This window comes from Gouania willdenowi, chromosome 18 (genome assembly GCF_900634775.1).
Source record: "Gouania willdenowi chromosome 18, fGouWil2.1, whole genome shotgun sequence".
NCBI lineage: Eukaryota > Metazoa > Chordata > Actinopteri > Blenniiformes > Gobiesocidae > Gouania > Gouania willdenowi.
The window spans coordinates 7,249,281-7,270,700 of NC_041061.1; the positions used below are offsets into that span (position 1 = coordinate 7,249,281).

The 21,420-nt window shown below is 35.3% G+C and overlaps 3 protein-coding genes across 3 annotated transcripts; all 3 read left to right on the top strand.

The window, feature by feature from the left end:
• Positions 1-124: 124 nt before the first annotated feature.
• LOC114480806 (thioredoxin-1-like) lies at positions 125-2,463 on the top strand. The gene is made up of 5 exons (XM_028475230.1): positions 125-151; positions 1,300-1,398; positions 1,495-1,554; positions 2,216-2,275; positions 2,398-2,463. The coding sequence occupies exons 1-5, from the start codon at positions 125-127 to the stop codon at positions 2,461-2,463; spliced, it is 312 nt and encodes a 103-aa protein (XP_028331031.1).
• Positions 2,464-4,213: 1,750 nt separating this feature from the next.
• LOC114480034 (thioredoxin-like) lies at positions 4,214-9,161 on the top strand. The gene is made up of 5 exons (XM_028473815.1): positions 4,214-4,371; positions 7,339-7,443; positions 7,522-7,581; positions 7,702-7,767; positions 8,893-9,161. The coding sequence occupies exons 1-5, from the start codon at positions 4,270-4,272 to the stop codon at positions 8,953-8,955; spliced, it is 396 nt and encodes a 131-aa protein (XP_028329616.1). The 5' UTR covers positions 4,214-4,269; the 3' UTR covers positions 8,956-9,161.
• A 7,408-nt stretch (positions 9,162-16,569) lies between these two features.
• Positions 16,570-21,413, top strand: LOC114480035 (thioredoxin-like). The gene is made up of 5 exons (XM_028473816.1): positions 16,570-16,717; positions 18,476-18,580; positions 18,663-18,728; positions 20,058-20,123; positions 21,162-21,413. The coding sequence occupies exons 1-5, from the start codon at positions 16,694-16,696 to the stop codon at positions 21,222-21,224; spliced, it is 324 nt and encodes a 107-aa protein (XP_028329617.1). The 5' UTR covers positions 16,570-16,693; the 3' UTR covers positions 21,225-21,413.
• The last annotated feature ends 7 nt before the right edge of the window (positions 21,414-21,420 follow it).

The window sequence follows — 21,420 nt, forward strand, 5'->3', positions numbered from 1 at the left end:
AAGCACATATGGTTTGCGGCGATTTGGGTTTAAGTTGTGTAACTTCATTTTTTAGCTTTAAGCCCTTCATCTCTAAGCTTCACAGTTCATTGTTGGCAGAGGGACACGATCAGCAGCCGTGATCATGATCAATGCAGAAGTGAAAGATAAGGTAGGTAGCAGCTTTTATTAGCTCCGAACATCAACACCCATATCTACACCCACTCTTATCTAATTGATTCATTTCTATTTAGCTTTGTATTAATTTTTAATACAAACTTGTCTCATAATTATAAATTAGTTTGTTGGATTATTAAATGTATGTTAAATATTAATCATCTATTTATCTGAGCTTCTGTCCATGGTTGACTGATGTGACTTTGACACTTTGTTTAAAATCACTTATTCATTTAGTTAGCTGCAGGAAACAACTACAACTACGTGTCAAACTCAATTATGATGAAAGAACTCTTAATTTTTCAAAAATACTGCATTTTTATCTTAAAATGTTTGACATAATTTCCCCCAAATCAAATAAAAATTCAAAATCAATGAATTTTAGAATTTAGAAGATCCGGCAAGGACTGATATGTCATTTATTGCTTGAATATTGCCGATGCCTTACATACTTTAATATCGTTTATATGTAGAAGTTCCCCCGCGACCCTGTTAAGCGGGAATAAGCGGGTATGAAGATGGATGGATGGATGTAGAAGTTCAAACTAGGGCACATTAATGTTGAAATAGCTCATTTTCCTACATAAAATCTTCGGATGAAACTGCTCCGTATTTGGCCCCCGGGGGGAGCATTGCCCAGTTTTCCCAAATTCATTAAAAAAAAATAAAAATTTTAATATATGTACCTAATATACAAATATTCGAAGCGCGATAAAACACAGTGACTGTAAAAGATATATATATATATGAATGAATTTGTTGTTCTTTTAAAAACTTTTGAGAGACTTTAGGTTGGTTCTTCTTCTGTTTCGTAATTGTTCTTCACATTGTAAATGGTGAAGCGACACTGAGTCCAGCAGTATGTATGGTTCTGTAGTACAAATGAAGCAGAAAGCTTATCATAAATTATACAACATTAAACGACGCACTATCAATTATGTTACTAATAGTGGTTGCCACGAATCTCAAGACGGTCTATATATTTAATTGTATTTTCTCTTTTGCCCTACCGTCCCCTAAAAAGAATCTCAAACTCTGCCTATGGTTTTTGGGTTTAGTTACTCTTTAAAAAAATATTTGTGTAATAACATTTGGGGTCTTAAATCTGATCAGTCTTCAGTGACTTTTAGTCATTCTGTACAGGAGGAGTTGAAGAAGCTGTGTGTTGAGAACGAACTGGTGGCGGTGGAATTCATGGCCACGTGGTGCAGCCCCTGGAAGATTATGGCCCCTGTCTTTGAGGTGAGATAAATAAAAACTCTTGATTTGAAAAGTGAATATATTTAAGTGTTCATTAATCTGATGAGCAGATTTGTTTTCTTAATCATTCTCTTGCAGGAGTTGTCGTACAAGTACACAAATGTGACGTTCCTTAGGGTGAACATTGATGAAGTCGATGTAAGTGTGCTACAGTTCATCATGTAACATATTTACTTTTAAAGAGATTCTCCACTGTTTTTACAAATGTGGCCTAAAATATTGAAATATACTCATTAGAAGATGTATGTTTAACATTTTATTACCTTTAAAAATGGGACTATTTTACCATTTTAGAGCCTGTGTTCCGCCATCTTTAAATCATGTGATTGATGATGTCACATAGCCCAACTGCCTGTAAACACCCCAATGTTTCCTATTGGAATGAATCATTCAGCCTGTTTTATAGATCTTTTAGCAGCTTTTTAGGTCAAAATGCCAATTTGTGCTGCTTTTGGTTGCTCTAAATAATCAGGAAAAGTTAAAGATGTTGATGTAAACTTCTTTTGTTTGCTGCAGTTTTGTAGTAGACAATGAAGCAGAGAAGAAAAGCTCTCCTAATCGACCTTTACTTCTCCCTAAACAGTGCGTAGCTGACACTTTGGTGGTTGAAGTTAGCGAGTAAATCACAGATTGTTGAAGGACTCCCACCCAAAAGACGTGTCTTCAACAGTCCGTAATTACTCGCTTAACTTCAGCAACTAGAGCGTCACCCACACACTGTTTAAGAGTAAAGGTCCTTTAGGAGAGCTCTTCTTCTCTGCTTCATTGTCAACTATGAAGGTTTTCATTTTTTTTCTAGACTAAAGAAGAAGGAATCCGATCCATTCCTGCTTTCCAGTTTTACAAGGGCGGAGAGAGGGTAGGTCCAAATACAAAGCAAAAGGCACATTTTTTCAACAATATGGCAGGACAATGCAATTTGTATAGCTGCTTGTATTTGTGAGTACACAAACCTGAGCTGCTTCTTTTCTCATTTGACAGGTGGCTGGGTTCGTTGGTTGTGACGCCCAACGACTGAGAGAAGAAGTGGAAAGACTAGCGTCATAGTCATGAAACTGTTACCGCCATTACATAACCTATAATCATTTAGTTTTCCTCAGGTATTGGTAACATTATCATTTATGCTCTTTCTCTGTCGGTTCTCCTAACCACAGGCTTTTAAATATTTTCCCATCCAATCCTGAACTTCAAGAACAAGTTCAAGTTTGTGCTTTTAGAAAGAAGTCACAGATAGCTATAAGATAAAAACTTATGGTGAATTTTCACAAATTCTGTGAAATTTTGGGGCGTTTTTTTCCAAGGTTTATGCTTTTAATAATCTTGATTAAACAATAAAAAACTGGATATGACAGCATTTTCATTTGGCTTTTTTACTTCTTTAGTAACTTTGTGAAAATGTGAAGCTTGACTCAAACTCTTTTCTTGAACCACTGTGTGTACAAATGTAAACAAAGATTATTTTTCTACCTGGTAACATGTTGCCATAATAACAAGACGTATTTCTCATATTTAGTGGTAGGAAGTAGAATTTTTTAAGTTCAGAACAATAGACAGACAGACAGACAGACAGACAGACAGACAGACAGGCAATCTTGGCTGAGTCACTATAACCAGATTGTTTATCTACATCCAGTTTTGGCTGCACCCATGGCAACCAATAACAAACCCGTTAAACAAAAAATCCAAGTCAATCTATAAAAAATCACAATAGCCATTTTGAGCTAACCAAAGCTAAATATAAATACAGTAATGAAAATTAGGGAAAAAAATAAATAAATGATAGATATTGGCCAAGATAACAACCCAGAAAATATATAAATAAGCAGTAAGTGGGGTTCTACAATGAGTAATGTCTAATATTGCACATAATATTTACTCAAACTAGATTTAGAGAACGTATAATAGTGAATTAATGTTACATGTAAATCTTTTTTTTTAACTTAGTATAATATTACTTTAAATTTAGTTAATTTAGTAAACAGTTAATTAGCCTGTTGAGTGAATAGGTATCATTCAGAAAAACCCCATACAGAATTATGTTGTAATTGTGTGAAAAAATAGCAAAACTAAACTAAAATAGAACTAGCAGAAACACTACAAACACAATGACTCAATAGGAAATCCAAAACGCCCAAAGAATAATATACATTTTTATTTAAAGGTGCCTTTCTGAGCACACAAGGATACTTTTTTAGAATGATTAAAAGCACAATAATGTTAGTAAAAACAATAAATAATGTGGATCAGTATTGGACTTCTGGGTGTTAGTATGATTGAGTCTTATAGTAATTAGTTAACTGATACACCCTCAATGAAAACTACAATTAAAAACCTGCCAAAGTAATGGAAGTCACTGTGTTAGCTTAGCTAGCTGCTATATTCACATTTAGCATTAGCATCAAGCCCTGTTAGCTACACATTTCTCCTAGCTCTGTGTTTCTATGTATAAATAAAGACAACTTTGGATGTTGTGGGTTCACTAAGTTTAACATTTGTCTCAATCCAAGCTCATTCAGTCATTATGAGTGAGTCTAATCGTGTCTGTAGGCTAAGTGTTAGCCTCTGCTTGTTAGCTAGCTTTCGCACTGATTAACTATTGGCCTGAGATGTTCGCTTGATGCTTATTTGCTAGCTGTTGAGTCTCATTTTACTGGCTCCGGTTTGTATTGAAGCCAACTGAACAGTTGCGTGTCATGATTATATGCAAATACAGATAAATAATCACTCGTGACCAAAAACAAATGTGACTAAAACTGGTTGGAGCACCTTAGGGGAGGAGGTACTCACCCAGTAATCATTAAATTATCTACCTGTTAAAATGAAGCTATATTTATGAGCATAGAATAAAAACTGATGTATCTACCAGTATCTGCACACTCCCAGACCTGTTTGCGAGCTTCGTTAAAACGTAGAGAAAGTCTTTCAACAATGCCGTGTACACAGCCCCACTGCTGGGTAAGTTTCTCTTATTGATTATTATTGTTGTTTACAGAGGTGAAAGTCACGTTATTGTAATCGAGTTGCTTTTATGGGTACTTGTACTTTTTTGAGTATATTTCTAAATCAAGTCAATTTACTTGCACTTAAGTACATTTTAAAAGAAGTAATTTGTTACATTTCTACACCCAAACATTACTGAGTAAATCTTTTTTTGTTTGTATGTTTTAAAATGATCAACAAACATTGAGAAACTACAAAAAATGAAATGACCAGACAACTGTCAAATTTATTACATCATAGCCGACCTATTTTTTATATTATTTAGAATTGAATTCATGGGTGTTATTTTATTTAAATAAGAATTGTACATTTTAACAAACCTTTTTTGTATTTTCATACAGATGTCGATACAGAAGTTTGAATTGTGCAAGATTTTATCTCTTATTTTTTTAAGTTTGTGCATGAGATGTTTACTGTATGCAAGGAGATTGTGGGAAGATTTTTTTTTTAATTGAGCTACTTTTTACTTGTACTTGAGTACAATTTCAATCAAGTAACAGTACTTCTACCTGAGTACTAGGAGATATCAGTACTCTTTAAATGGGTACTAACTGTCATCAATGGAGAAACAGTGTACTTTCTATTTGTCTTGATGTTCTTTAGTTTGATGAAATCTCTAGTTCTGTGCAGGCTAGTATGATTTTACATAAAGTAGATCTAATCCAATTACATCACAGCAGGTTTGAACTCAACTAAACACTGATATTTAGTCAAAGGAGTCTTGGTGAAACCCCTCTCAGGGTTTTTTGGGGTACATCTATCAGCCTTTTGTTTTTTTGAAGTTGTAGGATTAATCTCTTGTTTGATGCTTGCCCGAGTGCTGTTTATGAAATTTTGTTCTATCATCTTGATGGTGAAATGACAATAAAGCACATTGAATCATTCAATACTACTGAACAGTGCTAGTTCTAAATCGATTTCAGGCACGAGAATTTTAAGGTTTCGTTAACTTGATTACTTATCTTGTTCTAACCCCGAGCCTTGTTTTCACCATGTTTAAAATGCTATACAGTATACGCAAATAAAGTTAAAGTTAAACATCTTAAGTTGAGGTTTTTAAGGATTTTTTCATCTCCTGGTATGTTTTGACTGTCAACTGCCAGTCTGATCGCCTTTGATAGTTCCTTTGAAGGCTCACTTGACTAAGTTGAGGTTTCCTTCTATAGTTCCAGCGAGATTATCTGACTGGAACTTCAAAGGCGATGAGCAGAACACCTCAAACATGCCAGGAGATAAAAGGTTCTTGAAAAACCGTGTCTGACTAAACAAAACCTCAACTTAACATACTATTCAAAAAGAAGACAAAATTAATCTTGTTGGAACTAAAAGTTAACTTATTTTTGGAAAGTGTAAAATAAACCTTTCCAGTTAATTCAAGACAATATATGTTAGAAAATGAATTACAGATAAACACTATAGACATGATTGTTCTTAATCTTTACCATAGAAAGACTATCCAAAGACTAATACATTCTCAGTTTTACCTCCAAAACACAACAGTTTCCATTGGGACTTAATGTAGAACTAAGCTGTTTTTTAAACCAATGGTTACTCAACACAACTTTATTTATATAGCGCAAATTACAACAAAGTCATCTCAGCACGCTTAACAAAATATATGGTTCATAGTAAGAAAGAAAGAACCCAACAAGATCCACATGAACAAGTATATAGCAACAATGGCAAGAAAAAACTCCCTCTTTTTATGGAAAGAACCAGCGGAACCAGATTCAGAGGTGGCAGCCGTCAGCTTCTACTGGTTGGGGTTAGTGAACAGAAGGGCCAACAGAAAAGGACAGGCCATCCAAATGTCCCAGACTAGTTGAGCCGTGAACCAATGGTTACCAATTTATGGGTGAGACCAAATGTGGTCATTATAACCATAGTCCATAGTCTTTATTGTACATCAACAATGGGGATTTGGGGTTTGTCCGTCTGGGAGGAACACCTAACAGTGATGGAGCTAGTCCCCAGTAGGGTGGGGCCAGGTTACACCCTACACTAGTCACCGGTCCAGATTGCACGTGATCTTAAAGTGAAGGTGTTTTAAGTACCTGTATTGAAAAATGTAATGTGTTGTTGACATGGGGAGCAATTACAGAGCAGTGTAACCTTTGTTTCAGTGTATCACTGAGTTGGGTGTGTGTGTTCTGAGGGAATCAAATGTCAAATAAAAGAATGACTCGAGTGTCGGCCTTCTACACGAGATGACAAGCAAAAAAAATAAAAATCTCTTCAACCAAATAATTTTTTTTAAATAAATGACTTGAATATAAGCAATGTTAATTTTTTCGACCAAAACCTTTCATTGTAGTTTTCGTCAATGTTTTTTAAGTGACAATAACTAGACTATGACTAACTTTATAAAAAGACCTACAGAAATCAATGAGCCGATTTAAAGCACATATATTTGTGTGAGATTTGAAGAAGTTAAAGGTTTTTCAAAAAAAAAAAGTTGACTTCAGTGCAGTAATGGAGTATTTAGTTTACGGAGGGCCACGTTATCAACATTTGTTTCAACATTTTGAATAATAATAACCTTAATACAGGAAAGTTTGCTTCTGTTGTTTTCATCAAAAATGTATATTTCTCTGTCATATTGTGTATTCATGTAGTTGTCTTTAGTTATGTGTGTTGTCATTCTATGTTTTTGTGTACATTTGTTTGTTTTTGGATTAATTATGTGTATTTTTGCTTTTTATGTGCCTTTTTCTGTCATTTTGTGTCATTTTTCACATTTACCTTGTGGGTTGTACCAGTTGCCCATGTCTGTTATAGATTTTAAATCTTATTTTTTTACCTACCACACAGGAAGTTGTGGCCATTAATCAGGTAGCTTCATCCCCAGGGTTTAAAGCATTGAGGTTAAAATACTGTGGATGAAAGCAGTGGCTGAGATTTGTTTTATTATTATTTTTTTAGAAAGATTTCGGCGATATCATCAGAAACAATCTGACAAAGCTGGTGGTGGTGTTTTTTGGGTGCAAATCATGTGAGCAGTCCAAGCAGCTGGACCCTGTCATTGACGTAAGTCTGAAGTTTCATCACAACATTGAAAACACGACTTTTTACCAAACTATGTTTGATTTGATGACTGTTCTGCAGGAGTTGGCAGGTCAATTCCCAAATGTGGTTTTTGCAAAGGTGGACAAAGATGAAGCTACTGTAAGTCCATTATGGAGCTCTGTATCAGTGTTTGGTTTTGGCTAACGCTCGTCGTTTCAGGTAATCATTCATATAATGACTCAGCTGTTATCTGATTGGTCATTTCCTGTCTGGTTTTAGGATGTGGCTGGATACTGTAACGTCAGTAGCACACCTGTAATCCATTTCTACAACAAAGGGAAGAAGGTCAGTGGAACATTAAAAAACATCACTATAAAACAAACAAAATGAATCCAAAAACACACAAAATGAATCCAAAAACACACAAAATGAATCCAAAATACACAAAATGACTCAAAAATGCACAAAATGATCCAAAATCAAAATCAGAATCAACTTTAAATGCCATGTAATGTATGTTATACACATGAGGAATTTGACTTGGTGAACTGTGCTCTCTCTAATAATGTTAACATTAAATAATAACATTCAACTAGAAAAAATATAAACAGTAGTTAAAGACTAATATGTGCAAAACTAAACTAAAATAATATAACAAGATAATAATAATAATAATATGATAGTGCAGTAGTGCAGTGATGAGTAGTGCAGGTGAACATTTAAATTAAATAGTATATGTTTACACATTTAGTTCCAGGGTTATTTCACAGAAACTGGTCTGACACTCTTTGGCTGTTTAGCATTGATCAGAGTGACAGACTGGGAGAAGAACCTGTTCTTATGGGGGGTTGTTTTGGTGTACAGTGACCTGTAACGTCTGCCCGAGGGGAGGAGTCTGAACTGATTGTGTCCAAAAGCACTCAAAAGAAATGATCTACAATACACAAAATGACTCCAAAGACAATCAAAAATACACAGAATAATCCAAAACACACTAAATGACACCAGAAATGTACAACATGGCTAGAAAACAAACAAAATGACACCAAAGACACAAAATGATCCAAAGTAAACAAAATGACTAAAAAATACAAACAATAAGACTCCAAAAACATTCAAAATGAATCCAAAATACACAGAATGATCCAAAATACACAGAATGATCCAAAATACACAGAATGATCCAAAATACACAGAATGATCCAAAATACACAAAATTATATATAAAAAAACCCACTAAATAACTCACAAACACCACAAATAGATTCCAAAGATTGTCTGGAGGTGAACAGTTTGGAAATGTAATATTAGAGAGGGATTAAATACTGTCACTGTGGTGAACATTTCTGGGGGTTTTCTCTCCCTAAAGACATTTTTCTGTCTTTTCTGTCCTTTGGACATCTGTGCAACTAAAACAAGCACTTTTTGTTTATGACCTTCTTTTGTCCCTTTTTTTTTTTTTTTTTTTAGGAGAAGGACCTAATCGCTCCGACTGGTGAAGAACTGAAAAAACGAGTGCAGGAACTGATATAGTCTATGCAACTAACTCACATTTATTGATAAAGAAACCCAACAGTTTGTTCATGGTCATGTGATCACTGTATTAAGTGCTGTTAGCTTAGCTATAACCACCACTTTTTAAAGGCAGGTGGAGTTGATCCAATTAAGTCCAGATTTACTCATTAATGGCACAAAAACATGATTATGATCTCTGAATAAACACAATTTAACATCTTTTATTTGGTTTTGTGTGTCTATGTTTTGACATTTCTTGATTTTTACATATAACTGAAGAACGTATTTCAACTCATGATGATATGAAAATGTTCCCCTGAAAGAGCTTTACTTTTTAAAGCTCCTGGAGACAATGGTTTTTTTTAATCAGATAAAAACAGTGTCGGCCTCATAGATCAATACATCAATAATTTGCTCCCAAGAAAAGATATAAAATATTACAATTGATGCTCAAAAGGTTTTTGTTTTTTTATCTCCACTGTAAAAACTCAGTTTATTGACATTTTTGGAAAAGTTACATGCATTGCATTGTGGGATGTGGAGTCTTGTAGACCAGGAGTTCTCAACCTATTTTCATCACATTTTGTTGTCATATTTTTGCTCCTTTTAATGTAGTTTTCATACATTACTTCCATTCCTGCCACTTCTCCATCAAATTTCAATGGCTTTTCTGAGCATTTTTTCCACTTTCAAGACATTTTCAGCACTTTTAAACCCTTTCCACCACTTTTCCACCTAATGCTGCATATGCTGACCCATTAATGTCACTTTTAACCTCTTTTCACTATATTTCATGCTTATTTTTGCCAATTTAACCATATTTACAATTTCTCGTGCCCTTTATTTGCCAGTTTAACCAAAATACACAAAACTACCCCAAAATACACAAAATTATCCGATCTGAAGTAAAATTAAAAATTAACTGAAAGGGTACGAGTATGGGTCTACGGGACTCCACATCCCACAATGCAATGCGAGAAACTTTTCCAACAAACGTGTGTTTACAGTGGAGATGAAAACAAACTTCAATTTCAACTTTTTACATATTTTTTTTAAGCTAATAATCTTTGATTTTTCTTTCCATGAGGCCTACGCTATGTTTGGATTTTTTATTTTGTTTTATCTCCAGGAGCTTTAAATGCTTATTAGAACAAAGATCTAGCGATTATTATTATTGTTAAACACTCAACTTTGATAGATTTTGACAGTATTTCCAATGAGTGCACGCTACAATAAATGCCTCTGTAGAGGAAAATGAAAGTGCATTAGTGAGGTGTGAGGAGCGAGCAGCCACGACCTGAGCTGTTTGTTTGATGGAGAGATGGAAATGTGCCACTCATTAGGATGTTGTTGTGCTGAGTGGCTGCTCCATGGTTACAGAGAGGGTTTTAAGAGTCTACAGGCTACAGCTCTCAGCAGCTTAACGACCTTTGTTTTTAATTCAGCCGCTCATCTCAAGCATAGTCACAGTCCACACCCTCTGAAACGGTACAGAAAAAATATTCAAATACAAGTAAGAAATGACTGAAATAAAACATAATTAACCACATCCAAGTACCTACAGTGACTAAAGAAAGGCCTGAGCAGCTCAACAAAATGTGAAACATCCACATGTACGCACTGCCACTAACAGATGGGATCATTAGATATACAGTGGATATAAAAAGTCTACACACCCCAGTTCAAATGCCAGGTTTTTGTGATGTAAAAAAATGACACCAAGATAAATAATTTCACAATTTTTTCCACCTTTAATGTGACCTATAACCTGTACAATGCAAATGAAAAACAAACGTAAAAAAAAAAAAAAAAACTGAGAGAATGATGTTGCAAAAGTCTGCACACCCTCTTATAACTGGGGACGGGGCTGTGTTCGGATTTAACCAATCACATTCAAACTCATGTTAAATTGGAGTCCGCACACACCTGTCACCATTTAACCACATCTTCCAGCACAAGCCATGATCTGCAGAGAGCTTCCAAAGCATCAAAGGGATCTCATTGTTGAAAGATATCAGTCAGGTGAAGCGTACAAAAGAATTTCTAAGGAATTAAATATAACATGGAACACAGTGAAGACAGTCATCATCGACCAAGAAAAGGACGTCCGTCCAAAATTAATGATAAGACGAGAAGAAAACTGATCAGGGAGGCTGTCAAGAGGCATGCAGCAATATTGAAGGAGTTGCAGAAATTTCTGGCAAATACTGGCTGTGTAGTACATGTCACAATTTCCCGTCTTCTTCATATGTCTGGGCTATAGAGTAGGGTGGCAAGACGGAAGCCTTATCTTACAAAGAAAAACATCCAAGCCCAGCTTCATTTTGCAAAAACACATTTGAAGTCTCCCAAATGCATGTGGGAAAATGTGTTATGTTCCGATGAAACCAACGTTGAACTTTTTGGCCATAATTCCAAAAGGTATATTTGGCGCAAAAACAACACTGCTCATCACCAAAATAACACCATTACCTACAACAAAGCATGGTGGTGGCAGCATCATGATTTGGGGCTGTTTTTCTTCAGCTGGAACTGGGGCCTTAGTCAGGGTGGAGGGAATTATGAACAGTTCCAAATACCAGGCAGTGTTGGCACCTTCAGGCTTTTGTTAGAAAGCTGAAGATGAAGAGGAACTTTATCTTTCAACATGACAATGACCCTAAGCACACAGCCACATCAACAAAAGAATGACTTCACCAGAATAAGACTGAGGTTTTGGAGTGGCCCAGCCAGAGTCCAGACCTGAATCTGATTGAACATCCGTGGAGTGATCTGAAGAGGGCTGTACACAGGAGATGCCCTCGCAATCTGAATCGAGGGCCACATTACAGACATTCATGTCAGAATGAGAGAAAGAATGAAGGGATTCTGTGTTTTTGTTGTCCCATACTAGTGCTGTGCCTGTAGGAAGTATATATATATATATATATATATATATATATATATATTTAGCACTGTAATATAGGCTAGCATACATCTGCAACCTGCTGAGAGAGAGTTAGAACTACAAAAAAGAGGACTTTCTTCTGTTGATTCTTGTTTTTTTTCTTCACTAATCAATGAATCTTTATTTGTATAGCACCAATTCACAACACGTGTTATCACAAGACACTTCGCAGAAAGTCAACATTGAGCTGTTCTAACTTATCCTGCGTTACCATGACTACCTGTCAACATCAGTTCTTATAAGTGTCCGCTCCCATGGGGCGTGGGGGTGAGGCGTCTAAACAAATCCAAAGTTGCACAGCATTGAACCAAGCAGCAGCCATGTTGAAAGTCTCAGCTCTGTCTGTCCCTGAACCGCAGAAATATGTGAGCCACAGACACACAGACCAAGAAATTCCTTGCTTCGTAAATAAAGATTGTGTATTTTCACTGTATTGTATTGCTGTTGTTGATTTGCATACGTTTGAAGTCATTTTGGGAATTTCTGTTTTAATTTTGTGTATTTTTGATGTTATTTTCTCTGTGTTTGGAGTCATTGTGTGTTTTGTTTATTTTCCCTCAATTTATGTGCTTTGTCATTTCGGGTATTGGAGTCCTTTTGTGTGTTTTTATTGTCGTTTTGTGGGCGTTTGGTGTCGTTTTACAAATTTCCTTCTCATTTTATGTGCTTGTGTGTTAATGTGTTGTCGTTTTGTGTGTTTGAAATAATATTGTGTATCTTTGTCGTTTTGTTAATTTTCTCTCAATTTATGCACTTTTGTTGTCGTTTGGTGTGTGTTTGGAGTCATTTTATGTATTTTCAGTTGTGGTTTTGTAAATATTTCCTGTTATTTTTGTGTATATTTGTAATCGTCTTGTGTGGTTTTGTTGGAATCCTTTTGTGTATTTTTGTTATTTTGAGTCATTTTGTAACTTTTCCTCACATTTTATATGCTTTAGTTTTTATTTTGTGTTTTTTTTTTTTTAATCATTTTGTGCATCTTTGTCATTTTGTGTATTTTTCATTTCATTTACGTGTTTTTGTTGTTGTTGGAGTCATTTTATAAATTTTCCTTTCATTTCATGTGCTTTAGTTGTCACGTTGTTAGAATCCTTTTATGTGTTTTGAGACATTTTATAACTTTTCCTCCAATATTTTGTGCTTTAGTACGGAGCCTCAGACATTTTTTTACTTTTTCTTTTGGAAATCAAACCAATGGTGAATAGGGTATTCAGTTGTGTTTATTATATATTTAAGCTTTGTGAACAATGTGTGTGGAAAAAGGTTCAGGTTAATGAAGCGTTCGATACAATGAGATACAATGACCTCTGCTGGACAAACTACAACATAGCGTTTATCAAACTGAGAAAAATCTGTAAAAGCAACAAAAAAGTGTTAGATTAGATTGTTTGACATTCAAATTTCTCAATAAATACTTGTAATATTTTGGGATTGTACCACAGTAAACCAAAAAAAAAATGAATATAATACTAAAGTGCTGCAACCACTCACATTTTTCATTGATTGCTGTAAAAAAAAAAAAAAAATTTAAAAAAATGTTTTTTTGTTTTAAATGTCACTTTAAGGAGTGTGACGTAATGACGTAAAGGCACGTTTCTGATGTAGTAAAGCAAACAAACTCAGGCTGTTCCGGTAAACCTGAAATTCGCTTAGTCATTGTGACTGGAAAGTCTCTTTAAAACAATTCATCAATTAACTAAACAGCTTGAATTTGCCTACTTATGCATTTCATATACACACAAGCATTTCATCGACACATACGTGAACATTATGTCTTTCTATATGTAAAATAATGCTTTTTTGGACATTTTCATTACGGACACTTTCATTTTTCGTTTAATGTCATGTTTATTCATAGCTAATGTTTAAAAAATAATTATTGAACACACATAAGTAACAGGATGCATTAGGTTATTAGTTATCAAGTGCTTTTGGCAGGAAAAAAATAAAAACGTCAGTCAAAACCACTATCAAGCACATTTAATATCGATACGGATAGTGTTGCAAAGGTGGCGACTTTCAAAATAAGAGTAACAAATGAAGAAGTGCTCAATTTTCCTCCAAATGTAAGTAGTGGGCCTAAGAGGTAGTGTTGGGTTCAAGACCACACTATCCGAGACCAAGACAAGACCAAGACTTCCGGGAGCCGAGACCGAGTCAAGACCATAAACATTTTTTTTTTTTTTTTAAATTAAAAATATATATATATATAAATAAAATTATGACAAGGTTCAACAGTTAAATAACATTCTCTCTTTATTAAAACTACTAATGCTACTGATAAATTCACAATTATTCTACATATTTGAAAACAATATTTTTATGTCAGCTGAATATACAGCAAGTGTTTAAAAGTATTTCTGCCAAGAAATAACACACTGCAGAGTGTTTCCTCTTTGCTGTGCTTTTACAAATGTATTCTTTGTGGTTCGTGAAACTAAATTTCACAACCAACAAGTTAGCCGACATGTTTAGCTCCCGCTTCTCTCTCTGTGTGTCACTCAGTCACATTAAGGAAGGTTGTGGTCATTATACGGGGTGGATTAAAGAATGAATAAAGGATTGTTTTATCCAGTTCTTCTCCTTGTTATTATCACATTATAACATTTTAAAAACAGCAGGAGTTAGTGCTGGTCTCGAACGGTCTTGAGGGAAAATCCCGAGTCCGAGACAAGACCGAGTCAAAATGCTTCTGAGTCCGAGACGAGACCTTTAAAATTTGGTCTCAAGACCGGTCTCGACTACTACAACACTACTAAGAGGTACACGTACAAGGGATGGGAACGACACGAGATTTGGGAAATCGATTGTCGAGGCCCATGTGTCGACTTTTTGTCGAATTGTCGGCCTTTTTTTTTTTTTCTTTTTTTTTTAAAGAGCAGCAGCAATGCGGAGGGTGGAAAATAATCTATACTGTTGTACTAGTTAATTTTAGTCTAAAAAACATGGCTCTAGTGTCCAATATTGACCATTAAAGCAGTAATAATAAAAAACGAGAGAGAGAGATTTAAGATGTTTATTCAACAGCCTTACAAACACATAAGACGTACTTTTTGCCGTTTGGAATTTACAGAAATAAAACAGCCAGTTCATTTATTATTTAGTTTTGTAGGCTACATGTAGCCTAAACAAGTTAATTTTACAAATAAAAAAAACAAACTAAATGAACATGTTTATCACTCGTGAAAATAAGCAACAATTAAAATCGAAAAACAGCGTGCCCATTTTTTTTTAAACCACAGAAAAGGACGGAGCCTAACACCAACAACTCAGATCTCAGTGAAAATAAAATATATATAGGTATCTTACCATTTCGGCCTAATTTTTGTTTAAGAACAGAAGCATGTCTACATGTTTGGGTAGAAGGCGACTGCGGAGTCTATTCACGACCAGTCCTGCGGCTGAAAACACTCTTTCCGCCGGCACAGATGTGGCGGGGATGCAGAGGTAGGCTTTTGCCAGACGGCTCAGGTTTTTAAATCTGGACTCATTGAGAGACCACCAGAGCGCAGGATCCTGACTGGGTGATATTCCTTCTTCGTTTGTGTAACGTTCTATTTCAGAATGGTCAGATGTGACCGTGTCCCCCTTGAAATAATCCTCTCCGAAGAATGAAACCATTGCATCCACCTGTTTAGCCCTTTTAGCGGGCCCGGACTCGTCATCATCAACGCGTCAAGTGGCGATCCCATTTAGAAAAAGTTGATTTGTTTTACTTAAAATATTTAATTTCATTATGGGAAAAGTGGCACTTTATGATGTGTATTTGAATAGAAAATGTAATAAATTAAAAGCCAAAAAATAAAAATGCAATCTGGAAATCCCACAAGCCCCGCCCCCTCGACATGTCGACGCTATTTTTTTTGTCGAGGGGAGCATGTGTCGAATGTCGGTCGTTTTGTCGACAAAAAGTCCCATCCCTAACACGTACATATAAAGCAGCAACTACATTTCTTTCGCAGATTGAAAATGTGCATTACGAATGACAAATGAAAATATATTCTATTCTACTTTGTGTGTGTGTGTGTGTGTGTGTTTCAGATTCCAAACAGTAATATAATAGCATTGATATTAATATTAACTAGTACAGTGCCCATCTGAGGTATGTATTCATATTGACATTAACAGGAGTTCCACAGTGTGGATGGGAAAATGAGTGGGATATATATATATATATATATATTTTTTTTTTCTTTTGGTAGCCAGAACATCACCAAAATGTAATCAGCTGTACCTTGACCCATTATCAGCATTTTCTGAAAAATGTCATCAAAATCCATTTATAACTTTTCAAGTTATTGTGTACAGACAGACAGCATCGCACTACAATAGCTTAGCATTAGCATAGAATACAACACTAATGATTAAGTCACTGTTGATGACTTCATCAGTGTTCTACAACAATTTGGTCATTTCAATTTGATTGTAAATTGGTTTTGGAATGATCAATTGACTCCTATTCGCTCCACGGACACACACGCAGACCTTTCTTACATTATAGATAGATAACAATACTGACGACAATAATTCTTCCTTTTTTAAATTTTAATCATCTTATTAACCTTTATAGTTGTTTCTTAATGTTAAAAAATATGTCGCTACAATTAATTTCACGTGTTTGTTTTTGCTGCATTGAGATACAAATATATTGAGTTATGCTCTTATTTTGAAAAGGGAGCCGCGGAAGCGTACGCTGCGGTGAGGGAACTTGACGTATCCATTAATACGGTATCTTTTCCCTTCCAGGCATTCATTCACTGACCATTCTGCAGCTTTAACGCGGACCAACGACGCACTACAACCGCTACAATGGTCAAAGAAGTGCAAAACCTGGTAAGTCTGGTGGCTTTTATTAATTATTTACTCAGATTAATGAATGAATTGTCTCAGTAAATTTGAACAAAACGTGGTAGCGTTCGCCTCCCGTGGGTCATTCTCCATGTTTGTGGAGCTCGTTTTCACCGTTTTAATACTTTTTATGACATCACTACAACCTTTTAAGCTAAGCTAAAGTTAAACTCACATATTTGATATTGATTATTCCCTGTATATCGCCGTAAAACCGCGTTTTGCTCAGTCACTGTATGATACATCGTGTTAAACTGAGCTCGGTATCCGACCATGAGTGCTGGACTTTGGGCGGGACCAAATGAAAACACCCCAAACTACCGGAAACCCCCGAAAGTCATTATGAAGCCTCGTTCTTTCTCGGCTTTTCTGTTTCCCCTCGTGCTGCAGCGGAAACTACGCAGTTGTTCTGTGAATAGTAAAAGTCGTAACGAAAAATGCGTAGAGTTGCTAGAGCTGAAGGGAATAAAACCGTAATTTATCACAATAACTGTTAATATAATTCGTTTTGGAAACAGTATTTGACTTACACTTTCTCTGTTCCTGGTGTGAACGTTTGGCTGAAGTTTCAATTTCGCCTTAACCTTAAAAACACGTCCATCGTCCCTCCCTAACACACGTGACATTGATTAAAGCCAGGTGTTTAATATTAATCCCATCAGCAGTTAATATTATGTTCGATAAAATGAGTTAAAGCTTGGCTTTTATGAGCACACACACACACACACACATATATATATATATATATATATATATATATATATATATATATATATATAAAACATGTAAATTCTTTCTTAAAAACTTTAGAACACCGATTCTCAACTGTGTTGGACTTGTCTTTTATTTTGAAAGAAACTTTTCTTTTGACAGGTATGCTGTGGAATGCATGTTGCATGTTTTCAACTGCTGATTTTGAAAAACTAAATTTGGTTGGTTGAATTATATATAAAAATAAAGGTGGGTCTCGCTTTAATGACGTGGCAAAATGTGGGTCCCAAGTTGAGACCAGTTGAGGACCCATGCTTTAAAACACTTTAAAATTAAAACTGCTTTAAACTCACATCAGGACACCATAAACTCAGTGAGACCAAAACACTTTAGAAACATTTGTCAATAAAATGATAAGTTAAGTTTGTTTTAGAATTTTTGTAAAATACTCCCAAATTGATAGTTTTCAAACAAAATCAGGCAGAAATTGCAAAATGACAGGGAATATAGATATTATGCAATCACTGAAAATAAACAGTGGGGGAAAAAAAACGACAATTCCTGGCGAATATTATTTATATATATATACTTTTTACATTTTTTTTTTTTGTTTTTATTTTTCTAACAAAATGAGGCAGAAATTGCAAAGTAACAGTGAATATACTGTCACATGCCTGTTTTTTGATAATTTCACTAATTTACGCACTGTTATTCACCATAAACGTGTCGACACAGAGAGAAAAATTTTATTTTTGCACGTAAATTATGACCTAATATAACAGATTTCACCTCCTGAAATGGAAAAAGCTCGATGGCACCTACTAAAACCCCACCAACAAATTTTGGGGGACAGTGTCACACATTTCCAAAAAAAAAAATGTGTCCCCTGATGTGTAGCGACTTTAACAAATGGACACACGTTAAAATCTCACATGATTTCAATATGAAAAATGTAAATAACTATAGTTCACTCATTTTGAAAATGAAAATGTGCAATTCCATTTTTCCCGTCTCTGGCTGACCGTTTCCTAGGATGAGTTCAAGGCCCTCCTGAAGGAAGCTGGGAACAAGCTGGTGGTGGTGGACTTCACGGCCACATGGTGCGGCCCCTGTAAACAGATCGCCCCCGAGTTTGCGGTAAGCTGCTGCAGATTGCTCACTTGGTCTTAGGGTGGATGAGTCGTGTTGGTTTTTGTGTTGACACTCGTTGATCTTACAGAAAATGGAAGCTGATCCTGATAACAACAACGTGGTTTTCCTGAAGGTGGACGTGGACGAGGCTGATGTGAGTAATTCTTTTTATTATTACAATAGAAAAGGGCGTCGGTTTTAAATGTCTAAAAACCACAGGAGACGCTTCAGTGTGTCATTCACTGGTTACAATAAGCTCACAGCTACAGTTAGCATTAGCATGTTTTGGGGAAAATGCAAAGAATGGATGTAATTATAGAGTTTGGGATTTGAATGCATGAGAACAGACTAAAGATTGAGGGTTAACATTTGTCTAAGGCTGTGTTTGAAATGACTGTACAAAAACAAGTGTGTGTTGTCAAATTACATTTTTGAAAGAAAAAAAATAGCTTCTACAACAGATTCTGATTCTGTAAAGTGATAAAATAATTAAGTGCCCAGTATGTTTCATAAATTAAAGTGCACTCAACTTCCAAACTAAAATGCATTGAGGAGTGAGGTAGTTTAACAAGGTGTGATGTGGTTTACACAGTTATACTTAGCATTTATGTGCTATGCATATGTTAAATGTTTTTTTGTTTTGTAGGTTGAGGTTTAATTTATTCAGACAATGTTCCTTAGTAAATCCACTAGAATCTTGCTGGTATTACTATGCAGAAGTAGAAGAAAACATCAAAGCAATCAGCAGACACCTCTGATGAAGACTTTAAGCTGTCAATGGAAACATGTCAGGAGATCAAAGTGGATTTCCTAAGGAACCGTTGTCTGAATAACATTATTCAAAAAGAAACTTGCTGGACATTTAAAAAAAAAAAAAAATAATCAAAACAATAATCGTGCGGTGAAATAAGGCGATATATCACCAAATCTAATTTTTCTTACACCCATACTACAAACACAATGAGTATATACTGTCTACTATATACCATAGTATGATCAGGATGATGAGCGTTCCCAATGAAGTATACTTACGATTTTCCCAAGATGCATTTTAAACCTACAATGACAAAAACCTTGTTCACACTGAGGCTAAATATCTCTGATTCTCCATCTTTGAAAGTTCTGAAAACATTTTAAATGAGAAAATGACCAAGTAGAATATCAGCATGTGCTCATTTCATCCATAAAACTCACGTAGACACATTTCATTCTGACACTTCAGAGATTTACGGAGACTTGCCTTTGTGCTACCGACAAAACTTCCTGTTAACTTCAAAACAGTAAAAAAAAAAACTAATGGAAGACGAGAAGTGATGCTTTTGTTTTGAAAAGGGGATGTTTGCCTATTTTACATTCCGCTTGCCCACCGTACACAATTGAAAAATGTCCCCACATAGTATCCAACAAATGGAATAGTTCACATTGTGGAGCTCAGTGTGAACGCAGCTCTTCTTCTTCTGACTGGTTCCTTTGTTGTTTGCAGGACGTCAGCGGTCACTGTGGGATCAACTGCATGCCCACCTTTCATTTTTACAAGAACGGAGAGAAGGTGCGTCACATTTATGATCTCATTTAATGTAACAGCTGCCATTAAGTCCACACTTTGTGAACACATTGAGTAATGATGCTGCTGACAGTGGAAGTATAAGGAAAGTGCCACAATGTCAAATATTAATTGTGGTTTTTTTTTTTAATTTAAAGTCCCTCACTTTAACGTTTGGAGGCTAAAGCAACGCATTTGATTTTTGGTTCTACCAACACGTAAACACAACAAAAGTGGGACAACTTTGTGTTTGTTGAAACTATGAAACATTCCAGGTTAAAGTACAAACGTTAGGTGTTTAAAGTAGTGGTTGCAGCCATCTATAAGAGAGAATAAAGGGGAGGTCCATCCATAAAGTCAGCAAAATGATGGTCCATTGTTCTATAAATCTGATTACATTTATTTATTGATCTGAATAATATCCACTCCAGGAAGTTTATTATTTGTGCCATAGTGTATAGTAAATTCTTGTTTTAATCAGAAGTAAAATGGGTTAAAAGTGACCAAAAATGGTGGAAACGGTGGTGAAATGGGATTTTAAAAACATTAGAAATTGGTTAAAAGTTGCAAATTAAAGTGGCCAAAAACAGACAAAGTGTGTTTGTGTTTTTTTTTTTTTTTTTTTTTTAAAAAAACAGTGTCAATATTGGAACAATTAGTTGGCAAATAACGGCTGTGACAAATTGTTGATGTGGTTAATTGGCAAAAAAAAAAAAAGCATGAAATATGGTGAAGAGGTTAAAAGTGACAATGGGTCAACATGTGTGACAATAGGAGGTTGAAAGGGTTTAAGTGTCTTGAAAGTGGAAAAAATATGCAGAAAAGGCATTGAGATGTGAGTAATGTAGCAAAAATGCATTAAAAGATGTAAAAATATAGCAAGAAAAAGTGATGAAAATAGGTTCAACTATGGCAAGTTTGGTGTAGATGCAGGAAATAAGCAAAAATGGGCTCATTTAAATGTGGTCCTGGCCCCCAAGGTGGAGAACCCCTGGTTTAAAGAGGAAAAGATCCTAAACTGATAGTTTTGATCTTGTTTTTCAGGTGTTCGAGTTCTCCGGTGCAAACGTTCAGACCCTGAAAAGCAAAGTGGTGGAGCTGAGATAATTGATCAGTGCAGCTGTTGGAGTCTCTGACATCTGTCTTTCCTCCATAATAATTTATTCCATCGATGGTGGACCCAACAAGCAAAGTTTTCACTTTGTTGATCACAAATCGGCTTCACTTCCAAAAAACAAAGCTCTTTCCTCCTGTACGGGGCTGTAATAATCAATAAAGGAAAAATAATGAAACGTGTGCTGTT

What these genes read in the sequence shown, in the direction of transcription:
- LOC114480806 (XM_028475230.1), top strand. Translation starts at nt 125, where the DNA reads ATGATCAATGCAGAAGTGAAAGATAAG. An exon ending in TTATGGCCCCTGTCTTTGAG is followed by an intron (nt 1,399 to 1,494) that starts GTGAGATAAATA and finishes ATTCTCTTGCAG; the next exon opens with GAGTTGTCGTACAAGTACAC. An exon ending in TGAACATTGATGAAGTCGAT is followed by an intron (nt 1,555 to 2,215) that starts GTAAGTGTGCTA and finishes TTTTTTTTCTAG; the next exon opens with ACTAAAGAAGAAGGAATCCG.
- LOC114480034 (XM_028473815.1), top strand. Translation starts at nt 4,270, where the DNA reads ATGTATCTACCAGTATCTGCACACTCCCAGACCTGTTTGCGAGCTTCG. An exon ending in AGCTGGACCCTGTCATTGAC is followed by an intron (nt 7,444 to 7,521) that starts GTAAGTCTGAAG and finishes ACTGTTCTGCAG; the next exon opens with GAGTTGGCAGGTCAATTCCC. An exon ending in TCTACAACAAAGGGAAGAAG is followed by an intron (nt 7,768 to 8,892) that starts GTCAGTGGAACA and finishes TTTTTTTTTTAG; the next exon opens with GAGAAGGACCTAATCGCTCC.
- LOC114480035 (XM_028473816.1), top strand. Translation starts at nt 16,694, where the DNA reads ATGGTCAAAGAAGTGCAAAACCTG. An exon ending in TCAAAGAAGTGCAAAACCTG is followed by an intron (nt 16,718 to 18,475) that starts GTAAGTCTGGTG and finishes ACCGTTTCCTAG; the next exon opens with GATGAGTTCAAGGCCCTCCT. An exon ending in TGGACGTGGACGAGGCTGAT is followed by an intron (nt 18,729 to 20,057) that starts GTGAGTAATTCT and finishes TGTTGTTTGCAG; the next exon opens with GACGTCAGCGGTCACTGTGG.